Source organism: Macadamia integrifolia, chromosome 8 (assembly GCF_013358625.1).
Source record: "Macadamia integrifolia cultivar HAES 741 chromosome 8, SCU_Mint_v3, whole genome shotgun sequence".
NCBI classification, from domain to species: Eukaryota; Viridiplantae; Streptophyta; class Magnoliopsida; order Proteales; family Proteaceae; genus Macadamia; species Macadamia integrifolia.
The window spans coordinates 17,070,119-17,084,556 of record NC_056564.1 but is presented as its reverse complement, the minus strand read 5'-3'; the positions used below and the strand labels follow the sequence as shown (position 1 = coordinate 17,084,556).

At 37.1% G+C, this 14,438-nt stretch overlaps 1 protein-coding gene across 4 annotated transcripts; it reads left to right on the top strand.

Moving 5' to 3' along the window:
• Positions 1–8,400: 8,400 nt before the first annotated feature.
• Positions 8,401–13,591, top strand: LOC122087354 (IRK-interacting protein). Of its 4 annotated transcripts, none has more exons than XM_042656447.1 (3): positions 8,401–8,965; positions 9,227–10,748; positions 13,339–13,591. In XM_042656447.1, exons 1-3 carry the CDS (start codon positions 8,750–8,752, stop codon positions 13,410–13,412), a joined length of 1,812 nt encoding a protein of 603 aa, XP_042512381.1. In that variant the 5' UTR covers positions 8,401–8,749; the 3' UTR covers positions 13,413–13,591. The 4 variants fall into 4 exon arrangements, with proteins under 4 accessions (XP_042512381.1, XP_042512384.1, XP_042512383.1 ...); XM_042656450.1 differs by having other exon boundaries at positions 8,402–8,965; positions 9,227–10,736; positions 13,357–13,591; XM_042656449.1 differs by having other exon boundaries at positions 8,402–8,965; positions 13,357–13,591.
• Positions 13,592–14,438: the final 847 nt, after the last annotated feature.

The following is a 14,438-nucleotide window of genomic DNA, read 5'->3' as shown; positions in this document are numbered from 1 at the left end:
AGCACCGAATTTTAAGTACAACGCTTTTTGAAAAAGCTATGCTTTTCTTGTGTGCACGTTTAAAAATATGTTCCGTAATTCTTATTTAAAACGTCCTTATTCACGTAAAAAAAGGATTTTTTTTTTCTATGCAATCGTTTTTCAAGCACGTTTACGCGTACGTGGTGCAGTGATGCAATGCACTGGCCACGTAGGATTAGGATCCCGGTGCTGGAGAGATACCAATTACCAGTTTCGTGTTACTCTCTCTTGCATGTTTTCTATCTATCTTCTCACCGTAACCTCTCCAACACCGATCCAAATCCGGCATGTATATAAGGACCCCATAAGCCTACCATTTAAGTCAGATATCAAACAAGGCCAGATCCTCTCTAGACGATGACCTCTTGCTCGCTCAAGTAAATCTTTCGAGCCTCCATTTGCTATTGAGTCCCACTGACAAATGAACCAATGATAAGGTTCCAATGAATTTACGGTATTTTTGAAGAGTGATCCACTTCTTCATACATTTAGTGGCACATACAGTAATAGTCAAAAGTGACTGAAACACCACAAACGAGGACTATCCGAACTAATATGGGACCACACCCCTTGGATGGTGGTATGAGAATGTTGCAGAAGGTATCACAAAGTGGGTCATTCTTTTTTTTTGAATGGGGGGTCAAACCTGATAGGCCAGTCCTCAAGCAAAAATAATAATTTAATGCCAATGTTAAATTGATTACCCTTGATCTTTAGCCAAAAGGCCAAGGGTTGCTTGCAAGAGCCTCCTCCTTTTGGATATCCATCTATTCCTTGTTTTCTCATCCTTCGTTATATAGTATGATATGCATAATACAAGTATAACAAGGCACTCAAATCACATTTTATCATTTGTCAAGGACTCAAGTGTCGTACAAAGTCAGCCTTCCTTAGGCTGGTGGCAATTCAGGATTTTAAGATCAGAATCGAACTGGTTGAATCACTTGACTCAGATCAAAATCGGCCATGTTTGACATCGAATCGATTTTAAGGTTTATTTAACCACAATTTTGATTAATTGATTCGGATCCAATTATAAAAGGTGGAACATGGATGGCTTCCTTTAAGGCTATACAGTAGCAAACCCACCCCTACATAAAATTATGTTTGTATACAAGAAATAATGTTATGTACGAATGTGACATGTTCATAGTATCTTACAGATGATGTATTATATATTTTTTTTTGTTTATAATTTTTAATAACCTAACGATATGATATGGTCCTAAGCTTGTTTGTCCCTTTATTATTGTTTTATTTCCCAACAAAATATAAGATATGTTAAGTGTGTGTGTTAAAAGAGATAAAGAGAGTATCTCTAAACCTTTTTATTAGTTAGGAATTCGGGGTTATATGGTTTTATTAGTTTTTGGGTAAAATTCATGTAAAAGTGGTCCTACGTCTATTTGTTCCTTTCTTATTGCTTTTTTTCTCACCAAAATATAAGATATGAAATGTGTATAGAGGATTTCTTACCCTTTCGTTATTTAGAAATTCGGGGTTTTATGGTCTTGTTTGTATTCTGGTAAAAAAAAAAAATTTTGGTAAAGGTATTCTAGTAAAATTAATGTAAAAGAAAAATGGTCATATAAAACCAATAAAAATAAATAAATGAGAAAATTGCATTGCCATCCCCTGAACTTCGGTTGTTATTCAACGCCACCCCCTGGACTTTTCGAAACGTCAAAGCCACCCCCTAAAAATTAAAAAAATTTCAAATCGGTCCCTGCCGTTAGCCGACCGTGATAAATGAATGAAAACCGGTTAGTTTTTTTCTAATATACCCAAAATACCCCCACCTATTGTGAGAGGACAATATTGCCCTCTCCTTTATTTCCATCTCCTACACCCATATCCCATCTCCCATCTCTCATCTCTCATCTCACTCCTCTCACTCACTCGGCTGGACAAGAAGAAGAAGACGACGACACCCCCTACAACTCGATTCTCTTCCCTCCGGCGTCCGATTCTATTCCCTCCGGCGTGTGATTCTCCCCCCCTCCGGCGTGCAAAGTTCTCCCCCCTCCAGCGTCCGAACCTCTATCCCAAGGTATGTAGGGTTCGGCTTCTTCTTCTTCCTTTCTAATTTAGGGTTCTTCTTGTCAAGTTAATCTAGGGTTTATGCACTTTGGAGTGGGGAAAAAAGAAAGTAAAATATTTTCTTGGAGCTCTTTGGAAGAAGACCTGTGAAATGGTTGTTATATGCAGTGAAGTTTACAAGTGATCCACTCATACAGAGCCCTTGTGGCAGACTGCCTGAGAAATGGTTATCTTCCAATTTATTGCAATGTTTGCATCATTGCACTCTGCCGATCCTTAATCAAAAAGAAGTGGGATGAAATTCAATGAAAACATCATTATCTCTAGTAAACTTATTAACAGAGATCAGATTTTTGTGAACTGATGGAACACACAAAATACTTGAAAGTTTAACAGGATAGTCTGATGAAGTAAAGGATGAGGAACCAGAATGAGTACTTTTCAATCCTTGGCCATTTCCCACAATGATTTGGTCAGTACCAGAGTATGAAGTGCTTAATGCAAGGTTTGACATGTCTGCAATTAGGTGGTGATTAGATCCAGAATCAAGAATCTAGCAAGAAGAATTTTTTTTCGAGAGAAAGTAATACCAAGAAACGCGTGGTTAAAGCGTTGAGGACAAGAGGATGCAGTATGACCATTCTGTGTGCAGATCTGGCAGCATTGGTGTGGGAGATTTAAAAAGGAAGGAGAAGAACCAACATCACCTGAGGCTGAAGAACCATTGTTCTGACGATACTGTCCATGAGTGGGAGTGTTGTCAATAGGAGCATGATTCTGATTATGAAATGTGTTGCAACCTCGGAAGTTACCAGATCGTCGATACTGATTTCAGTATCTGTTGTTAGAGCGATATGTGTTGGAGCGATTACCAGAACCAGAACAGGAACGGTGATTGTCGTCGGAGGAGCCGACAAAAGCCATATTCGCTGTAGAGATCGCAGCAGCAGCATCAGTCGAACTGGAGAGAAGATAACTCTCATGGCTTAGTAGTAAACTAGTGAGTTCAACAAAAGAAACGGGCTCTGCATGAAGGCGGATCGAAGCTGCAATGGTATCCGGCCCAAGACCCTGGAGGACTACAAGAACCAAGTCCTCATCACTCAATGATTGATCAATGGCTGCCAAAGTATCTACGACGGCACGAATCATGAGGAGATATTCAGCATCTGAATCAGAACCCATATGAAGCCGAGAGAGGTGTTCTTTCAGGTCCATTACGTGAGTCCACGAGGAAGGTGCAAAGATCCGAGCAAGCGTGATCCAAGTTTCATGAGCAGTGACCGCACTCAGAATGTGTGAAATAGCAGATTCAGAGAGGGACGAGATGATCCAGCTTAAAATAAGCTAGTTTTGGCGATCCCAGAGAATGGCAACAGAGGTAGCCGAAGGTGAAGCAGTTGCAGGTGAAGGTCGCGGAAAAAAAAAGTGGGGGTATTTTGGGTATATTAGAAAAAAACTAACCGGTTTTCATTCATTTCTCACGGTCGGCTAACGGCAGGGACCAATTTGAAATTTTTTGAATTTTTAGGGGGTGGCTTTGACGTTTCGAAAAGTCCAGGGGGTGGCGTTGAATAACGACCGAAGTTCAGGGGGTGGCAATGCAATTTTCTCTAAATAAATTGATGTTTCACTCAAAGTTTTTTTATTTTTTTTACATGACTTTTAAAACAAAGGAAAAAAAAAATAACAAAATCCACCAATAAGGGGAACTTTGACAAACATTACAACTTTGTGTAGAAAATGTGTTTAACACCTAATCTGGTATAGATTCACTAGCCTCACAATATGGGTTTATAAAGTTGATCTGCTTACAATGAAAACCTATGATTACTTAATCCATAACCACAGATAATCCATTGGAAACTGAAAATTAAGTCTATTCAAGTCCAATCAAGTTGGACTATCTCCATCAAGACTACCACAAGACAATTTTAAAACTAAATTAGGACATGATTTGACATCCAAAATAAAATTAAATAATGTGGATTGCTACATGTGACTAAGTAAGAAAACCTAACCTAACAAAACAAGCATTGGATAGCATAAATAATATATGAAAACATCGCCTGCAGTGAGTGTGGTTGTGCGGTGAGCATCGTATAGTTGAGCCAATCTCTGGATGTGTGCTCGGATGCTCTTGACATTCGATGCTCACCACATAACCGCACTCACCGTATAGAATAACCGCTAATATTGCTCATCCCCCACTCCTCACCCTTCCTCTCAAAGTTTTGAAGGAAAGAAGCAACCTGCTGATCTACTCAATATCTGCTTTCTTTCTATTTATCTTATTTCTTCCTCCTTGGTCCAAGTTGTATACAATTGATTCTTAATTGGTTCGGTTGACCCTGATCATACCGCATTGACCCAAGCGGACCCAAGCTGACCCATTGCCACTCTATCCACATGTCTTTCCTTATAGTTGGATGAAGGCCAATTTAGTTTTAAGGCTCTTGCTAAAGTAAAATATTACTTAAAAAGGACTGCTGTTTTTTTTTTTTTTTTTTTTTAAATCATGTCATGTAATTATGATAATAATCAATATGTTGTTTTAAAATTTGTTGTAATAGCATATAATAGCATAGAACATTTGTTGTAAACAATAAAATGAAATTTTGTACTTAATTATTTTTAAATGGATTTTCATGCAACATCTATTAAGGTGTCAAATATTTTGTATTCTTACCTCTTTTTTCTTTTCCCCCTTCTGTTGGCCTTTTATTTTAGACATATTTGTGTTCTTATAATGAAGGTAAAACTTGTAAAATAATGACATCTCTTGAAAATGATATAATAGAAAATTAATTTCAGAAAATTTTTAAAACTCTTCCTTATCCTTGACTTAAATAACTTTTGGCAATAAAATCAAGGACAATCAAAAGAATCCCATGTTTGTATGATCTAATTGTATAAAAGATGATATATGTTTTTTTACCCAAAAAATGACAATATATAGTGATTAAATGCATCGTGGACTTATACTTGAATCGTTAATATTTTACTTGAGCATATATTGCAAAATTTAACCTAAATAGTAATCAATTTTTAAGAAGTTTTATGCCTTTGAAATTAAAAGCAGCAACTTCATAGTTTATCGCATTTTTACGACGATTTGGATCATTGATGTCGCATTCAAAATTAAGATGAAATAAATGACAAGGACAAGACAAACTATTACATTGAAATCCATCATAGGAAGAATCCTATGTGAATAATCCGTTGACTAATGTATATATCTTAGATTCTAAGAACATAATACTTTAATTTGTTATCGTCTTTATACGTTTCTTCATAACCCTATAAAATGATAATTCCGAAGAATAACCTCTCTTTGTTTTTAGGTTTTTAAGAGCGATTTTACCCCAAAACAACCTTTAAAAAAGATAGTAAATCAAAATAAAAGAGGCTTTTTAAGAGTGATTTTGTTATTTAAGAACACCACTGACCAGAAAGCTCTCATAAAGAGTAAAGAGTTAGTTTCCTTGTGCAAGGTATATTGGGGATAATTTGCATAAATGCACAAATTATTCCATGGACTTTTATGGATAAGATTCATCGGCTTAAGGCATAGCAATATAAGAGTGAACATAAGGTCCAATCCTCGGTCCATGACTAAATATGCACCCTTACATGAAATTGTAATCCCTACAAACCTCATCTCGAGGTATTATCAATTTATCTTACGAGGGTCTCTTCTTGTATAAGATTAAAACCATATGGCCCAGAAGAAGGGCTTGATTTTTCTATGTAGACTTAAGGAAAAAATAAATAAATTTAATAAGCATTTTAATTTTCCCTTGGAAGGTCAGGTGGGGTTAACATTTTAACCCAAGGTCCTTATTTCACATGTCAAATTTTAGACCAGTCCAAGTTTGCAAAGTTACAAAATAAATAATTAAAAATCTAAAATTATCAAGAGGATGCATGGATATACAGAGAAGATATATGACATCAAATGTGAATGTAAATAATTGAATTTGAGGGTGCAACTGAGTCATTGATTCAATCTTAAAATGGACAGTGAGATTTGAAACAACTAATCGATTATCGTTCATATTAGTCACACTACTTTCTACCTTTCGTCGAAGGTGTGCTTTTTAAGAAGATTCTTTTTTAATAAACCATGAGAGTAAACTTTTGCCAAAAGAATTTTCTTCATATTTCTTTCGCTTTTTTTCTTTCGGTGCCCGAAGAATAAAAAGATTCAATATTTTTTTAAATTAGTAGAATCATCCATTTTAGAACCGCCCTCAAGAGTAATCAAACATTTGGGAGAGACCCACCAAATAAAGTGGTCACTACTTTCTAAAATAATCTTTATTTTTTAAGGCGTACTATCATCACTGAAGTAAACAAGGACCTTTGTAGCTTGATGGACAAGTTTAGTATCATTTTGGTCTTCTTAATGCACTAAAAGTGATCTTAATAAACCAAAGAAAAAGCTTTTTATGCGTGTGGAAGTTGACAAACCTATATGGTTCTCCCCCTTTTGTAGTGCGGTTGGTCGAAGAAAGTTAGAAAGGAAAAATGAAATATTGGTTTGAAAAAAAAAAAAGTTATGAAAATGTGAAACGTCCTTCATTCTAGAGAGAATATTTTTCACTATTTGGCTTTGATTTTTGGATGAGACTCTTAGGTTGTGTTTGGTAGTCAAAACGTTTTTCCGTTTTATGGATATAAAAAGGCGGAATAAAGCGTTTGGTGTCAAATTGCTGTTTTTCGATTTTTTTCAAGAAAAAAAAAAAAAAACCTGCTAGAAACGCAAAATGATGAAACGACGAAACATTGTTATGTTAATTTAGTTTCGTTTCAAATACAACAAAAATGAACAATTAGGATAATCGTTATTGAAACAGTTTCACCAAACATTTTTTTTATTTTTTATTAAACAACATTTTGATACAAAACCTAAAAATTATATTTTTAACATGAAAAGTCGTTTTTGGAATTGAATGACTTCCAAATGTAGCTTTAGAATATTAGAAAAAACAGATCAACCATTCGTCAATAAGGGAATCATTGAGATAATAGGATTTTGAACCTCTTCTTCCCCACCCTTTCAATAACTAGTTAGCATTCTCATAGTCCCACCATGTACCAATCCTAAACAAATTATTTTTCCGAAAAATGTTAATTGAACAAATGGTAAAGAGAGCACACAAATGAAGTGAAGCTCCACCCCCCCGCCCCACCCCCCCACCACATGGTGGGTATATGAGATTCCTGTAACTTTCCAAAGTCCAAAGTCCAAAGTCCAAACTAGCATCAACTTGTACGGAAAAATAAATTCTCACTAATGAGGTGAGAGGGCAATTTCGTAAGTTAAATCACTGATGAAGGACTATTTGGTCCCCCCAATAGTTGCACGCGATTCACTGTTCAGTTCAGCCTTGAAGGAAAAGTAACGAAGCCGCCTGGCCCGCCACTGTTTAGAATCTCTTGGATTTTTCCGTCCACCACTACCTTTTGGCGACAACTCGGTGAACTTTTTAATGGACGTAAATGCCCCCTATTATTTTCCTAAGTTACATATCCAAAAGGAAGAAGAGGTAATTTCCAAGGGTGGAACTAAAAACCTGAACCGAGTCTAATAGACTGGAGGTTTTGGAAATTAAAATTTCATCCAATTTGGTTCGATTTTGATTTTATATTAAAAATTTTTAATTTGAATTAAGGTTTTAAAAGTTGGGATCAATCCCAATCAATATCAATATGAATTAAAGTTTAAAAGAAAAAATCATTTTACCCTTAAACCATGCCATTAGATTTGTATTGATCGATTGATCTGATATCAATTCAATCCAGTTGATTTCAATCGATATAATTTTAAAATCATGTTGGATTGAGTTATCACGTGAATTAAACTTAAATTATGTTAAACCATGAAAAGCAAAAAAGTAAGAGTTCTAAGATTTTAGTTTTTATTTCATCTTTGATTCGGTTTCAATTTAAGATTATGAAAAGTATTCATTTTTTTAGTTCAATTTCGGTTTGCACATATCGTATCCGGAATAAAATTAAAATAGAAATAAGGGATTAAGATCGAATCGAATCAAACCAAACCGAATCAGATACTAATTATTGTCTGCGGAGAAAAAGGGCCATGAAATGGTTTTGGTTCCGGATAGATCCATGAAATCAGTCCTGAATTCAACGTGGACCAGCTTTGGTTTCATTGCCGCCACGTGTTCCTCAAATGGATCGATAAAGTAAGAAAAGGCTGAACGCCATCGCCATCACATGATGTCTTCGTATAATTATTTTAGGAAAAGAGGGGTATTTTGGTAAATCGAAATCCACCCACGTTTCCATGGAGTAAAAGCTACTTCTCTTCTGCTTCTCTTCTGCTTCTCTTCCATGGAGTAAAAGCTACTACTCTTCTGCTTCTCGCTTTGCTCTTATTTTTTCTTTTCCATTCATCTTCTCATTCCAATTACCACTAAACCATTCGAACAAAGACAAAACCCATTAGATTTCAGAATCCTCTCCTTCCATCATTTTTTCTGGCTCTCCAAATTCTTCAATGGATATGATAATTCTCTCTGCGAATCAAGTCCAACCGTTTGATACCCTTTTCCATCTTCTCCTACACTTCTCTTACTCTTGAGAATTTCTTCAAATAAATCTGGTTTTCTCTTCTGAGTCAGATTTTTTTTTGGTTCTGGTGCAACTTTTATGTTCTTTAATGGCTGCTGCTGCTGCACAAACTTTTCAAAACAATGAAGTAAGCCGGCAAGAAATTCAATCTGCCATTGCGAAAGCCGTCGAGCTGAGAGCCCTCCATGCTGCTTTGATGCAAGGAAGCAGCCCTGCAAATATCAGATTGCCTGGATGTGTCTCTCCTAATATTTCACGACCTTCTTGTCAGTTTTCCGCTGAAGATTACCCTGTTTTCACACCTGTGAGTTTGAATTTCTATGAATTCTGCCCCTACTTTTAATTGTTAAAACTTAATTTTGATTTTGTTTTCAAAATTGGTAACTTTAATGAACTGTAATTGTGGTGGTTAGCACTTGCCACTAATGGGATCCTTTAATGTTTTGAGAATATAATTTAATGGAACCCGCACATTTTAATCTCATTAATAGCAGTGATCACGATTCAAAACCCTTGTGTTCATCATCTTTTGCATGTTCCACTGAGTTGGGCTAGTTTTGAACAGAGTTATGGAGAGGAACCATTACCTGGGTATCAACAGATTCGACTGGAGAACAGAACATTGTCTGGAAACTGGGATGCTTACAGGCTAGAAGGGGAAGAAGACGATGATGCTGATCCATCCGACATTAGGAAGGAAACTTCCTCCTGCATAAAGGGGTTTAGTCCTGGTCCATTTGGTAAGGACGCCCAAATCTCTCCATCTGAAGATCGTAAATCTGTTATCAGTTCTTGTCCAAACCACAATTCAATCCTTCAAGCATCACCTGGAACCGATTTCTTCAAGTCGAGCAGGAGAACTGGATCGGGAGACTTCAAGACAGTGACGACTTGTAATGGATGCAAGCCTGCGGTTATCAGTTCTGAAACCGATAATGGTACCAAGAACACCAAGAATTCTAATACGGTGGTGCCATTAACAGATTCCCACTTATCAGCTCAGCCACAATCAAAACAAAGAGGACCCATCTTCTCATGGTTGTTTCCTCGGTTAAAGAAGAAGCAAAAGAACGAAACCTCCCCGAACAGAGCAGAATCCGAAGAAGTTACTCAGATTTTCAAGGATCTAGGGATGATGTCAATTGAATCCTTGAAAAAGGAACTAATTGAGGCCAATGAGAACAGAGATGCTGCTTTAACGGAGGTTGCAGAGATGAAATCTTCCTTCGGGGAGCTGAAACAGAAGTTGGAGTACTTAGAGACCTACTGTGAAGAGTTAAAGAAGTCTGTGAAACAAACTCTAGTGCATGGAAGGGATACCCAAGTTCCAGAAAATCCTAGTAATCTGGCGAAGGGAGTGAAATCAATTGATGGGAACGGTGAAAACGCCATGCTTGTACGCCATGAAGTCATGGTGGAGGGTTTCTTGCAAATAGTATCAGAAGCAAGATTGTCAGTAAAACAGTTCTGCAAGACTCTAGTTGACCAGATTGAAGAAACTGATAGCAATTTGATGGAGAAGCTAAATTTGATTCTGCAGCCATATAACCTGACTCTAAATGCCAAGCACTCAAAAGCTCTATTTTATCATTTAGAAGCTCTCATAAACCAGTCACTCTACCAGGACTTTGAGAACTGCGTGTTCCAGAAGAATGGCTCACCAAAATTTTTGGACCCTAATGAAGATCGCCAAGCACAGTTCTCATCGTTTATTGCACTGAGAAATTTGAGCTGGAATGAAGTACTGAGGAAGGGAACCAAGTATTACAGTGAAGAATTCAGTAGGTTTTGTGATCAGAAGATGAGTAGCATTATTTCAACACTGAATTGGACCAGACCATGGCCTGAACAGTTACTTCAATCTTTTTTTGTTGCCACAAAGTGCATCTGGTTGCTACATTTACTTGCATTCTCTTTCAATCCGCAGCTTGGGATCTTAAGGATTGAAGAGAACAGAAACTTTGATCCCATCTACATGGAGGATATTTTTGCTGAGAGACAGAAACACCAAACTCCTGCTCGTGTCAAGGTCATGGTGATGCCAGGATTTTATGTTCAGGATAAAGTACTCAAATGTAAGGTTATCTGTAAGTATAAAACTGTAGCCTAATCCATTCATTTCTTTCATCATCTTTGTTTCCTGATTGCACCAACTTCTTGTAACTAAAAGGGTGTTCCCAGAGGACACTGCTGGGTCTGGCACTCTGGTGAGGGTCATAACATATGCACCCTTACCCCTGCTTCGTGGAGAGGCAGTTTCCTGAACTTCTTGTAACTTAAGATTTAAAGATTAATGGTGAAGGAGGCTTTCCTTGGTGACCTTATCCTTCTGAGAAAAAACTCTGGGATATCACCAATGTCAATGACTAATTTATCCATTTGCCTCAACATTATTAATCTACTTGATGAGTGGTGTGGCTCATGCATGTTGATTTCTAGATGTTTAATGTTATTATGCATTTGGACTTCAAAATCACCTGCAACTCATTACTTTGGACAGCATTACCCCCCCCCCCCCCCACCCTATGTCTGCAGTTTAAGAGATCTGGGTTGCCATTGGGGCTGTTAAGAGAAGCTTTTAGTGTTGATTTCAAAATAATAAGGGTTAGCTATGGGTTTCAAACCATTGATTTAGGGATACCCACTTTCCACACTATTGAAAGCTTTCTGACATGGAGGAAATGGAATTGGTTTCCACCCAATTCAAATGAATCATCCTAATCTGGCCATTTCTGTCAAGTCAGTAAAGAAGATTCACTGCTTGGTAGAAGGGCCCTTGTTAGTTTGCTTATATGTATATTTGATTTTGTGTGGGCGGTGTGAGAGTGAGAACCAGCTAAAACAAGCTGGGTCTGGTTTCATGGATTCTTGCATTTTCATTTTACTTGTGGTCTGTAGAATGGTTGCAGAGAACAGAAGCTTCTTGAGGTCTTGGGTCCCATATACACGGAGGGATAATGTTATGGGGTAATAGAGACCACAAGAACTACTCTGGTTAAGGTGATGGTGACTGGTGAGGCCTGGATAGAGAGTACTCAGGTGTAAGGTTATCTCAAGAACATGGCTAACGAAAGCGATTATTCATTTCTTTGTCCTCATCTATTCTTTGTTGGACTTGGAAGTCTTGGACCACCAACTACTACTTACTTTTAGGGGCTAAATTGCTTAATGTTGCAAGGAGTGAAGGAATTAACGGCTTCTAATTATGCATTTTTCAAACACAATAATAATAACAAAAAAAAGATTGAGCTTTCTTTCCACAGTGAATTCCCAAATCCCAACGCATTACCCCGTGACGTACGCAATTTAATCCGTTTGGAAGACCATTTAAGTCCTAGTCTTATGTGTGAACTCGTAAGTACAGTACCACGTGGCTCATGAATATTTTTTAGAGAAAATTACATTGCCATCTCTTGAACTTTGGTCCTTATTTAATATCACCCCTGGACTTTTCGAAACATTTAAGGCACCCCCTGAAAATTCAAACAATTTCAAATCAGTCTCTGCCGTTAGTTGATCGTGTTAAGTGAGTGAAAGTCTGTTAGTTTTTTTACAAAATACCCATAGCTATTGTGAGAGGACAATATTGCCCTCCATTTCCCTTATTTTTCTAAACCCACTCTCTCCCTCTCACTCCTCACTCAAACAAACAAGGAAGAAGAAGAAAACCTACAAGTCGACCGCTCCCCTCCGGCGTGCGATTCTCAGTTCATCATTTTTGAACAAAATAGTCCAATTGCATTTGGATGTGTAATGATCTGAGGAAGAATTCTAAGAGTCTAAGAGATTCAAAGCATGACAAAGATGGCGGCGATGATGATGGTGCTGAGGAGAGGAGCTTCGAGTTGGAGGATGGCTTCCACAACCTCTAATCACCCCGTAACGAGAACCCCATCTTCTCTGTTTTCTTCCTTCTCTTTGTCCACTAACGTTGCTGCAAATGCTGCTGCTCATTTCTCAAACGAGGGCATTCTCTTAGCCGATTCCCCTCCATCACCAACTGCGGCAGCTCCAACTCTTCTTCAGCCAGAAGTCATTATCTATGATGGGGTTTGTCATCTCTGCCATGGAGGTACAAATATTAGTATTTTATATTCATATCTGTAAATGACAATCGTTTGATTTCATATTCATTCACCAGAAAACAACTAAACCTCGTGAATGGATCGTTGAGCTTTCGTTTCCCTTTTTTTCCTCTTTCATAAGATTATTCCTTCTTTTGATTTCGATGCTTGTAAAGTTATAATTGCTCATGTTATTAGATGGAAATATCTTTGGGGTTTTGTATCTGAATGGTCTTTTGTTATGTCTTTGCATCGTAGTATGATCCACATACGAGAATTTGAAGGCCCAAATTCTTCACTTCTATTACCGCTTCAGTTTTAGATGTCTTTCTTTATCTCTTTCATTAACAATGATAAAAGTTCTTCCAGGGTTTCATCTTATCACTAATTTTTGAGTTAATTCCTCCAGTTTCTGGTTTGTTTCTGTTGTAAACTCTTACATTTTTCCTTTTTTCCCCATTCATTTTTCTCCCAGGTCTGCAGGGTTCCTGGTTTGGGCTGCAACTTTAAATCTCATTACTTCTGAGCGCGCTTTTGCATTCACTATGTTCTTCACACATCATACATCATAATCTAGGAATTTTTGAAATTATCATTCTTTTATAGTCTTTAGATATTATTCTTGTTGCAGAGGTGAAGTGGGAGATCAAAGTTGACAAGATTGCACGCCGGAGGGAAGCAGTCTGAGAATCACACACCGAAGGGGAGATGGTCTAAGAATCGCACGCTGGAGGGGAGCGGTTGACTTGCAGGTTTTCTTCTTCTTCCTTGTTGGTATGAGTGAGGAGTGAGAGGGAGAGTGTGGGTTTAGAAGAAGAAGGGAAAGGGAGGGCAATATTGTCCTCTCACAATAATTGGGGGTGTTTTGTGTATTTTATAAAAAAACTAATAGACTTTCACTCACTTAACACGGTCGGCTAACGGCAGGGACTGATTTGGAATTATTTGAATTTTCAGGGGGTGTCTTTGGTGTTTCGAAAAGTCCATGGGGTGGCATTGAATAAAGACCAAAGTTCAGGGGGTGGCAATGCAATTTTTTCTTTTTTTATTTTTATTTTTTTGGGTTGAAATCTTAATCGAGAAAATTACATAATTACCCATTTAGGTTTTCCTTTACAAAATTACCCACAAAAAATTTTAGTTAACAAAAATACCCAAAATTAGGTTTGGGTTTACAAAACTATCCACCCAAAGTTTGAGATAACAAAAATACCCAAAATCAGGTTTGGATTTACAAAAATACCCAAAATAATGATTCTTCATCTTCCACATATAATCATGTAGTTTTTTATTATTAAAACTTTGAGTAGGTAGTTTTGTATATCCAAACTCAATTTTGGGTATTTTTGTTAACTTAAACTTTAAGTGTATAATTTTGTAAAAGGAAACCTAATTTTGCGTATTTTTTTTAACTGAAACTTTTGTTGGGTAATTCTGTAAAGAGAAACCCATAAGTAGGTAATCATGTAATTTTCCCATCTTAATCCGTCTGCGAACAGGTTGTAACTGTACAGAAAGCCCTACCATCGTAGTTTACAGTTGCGGTTTACAAAATCGGAATTTTTCGACATGATTGGTTCTTGAGTCTAGATTTCTAACCACATGGGGTCCTCCTTGTGAATATGAATTTGAAATCAAAATCATTTACATCGAAATTATAAAACCATTTAGTAAATGTTTCGATTTTTATTTAAAACATGAAATCGTGATTTA

Excerpts from the sequence above, each read along its gene's own strand:
- LOC122087354 (XM_042656447.1), top strand. The coding sequence starts at position 8,750 with ATGGCTGCTGCTGCTGCACAAACTTTTCAAAACAATGAAGTAAGCCGG. Across the intron at positions 8,966-9,226 it reads ATTACCCTGTTTTCACACCT|AGTTATGGAGAGGAACCATT; the intron begins GTGAGTTTGAAT and ends AGTTTTGAACAG. Across the intron at positions 10,749-13,338 it reads ACTCAAATGTAAGGTTATCT|ATATTATTCTTGTTGCAGAG; the intron begins GTAAGTATAAAA and ends TATAGTCTTTAG.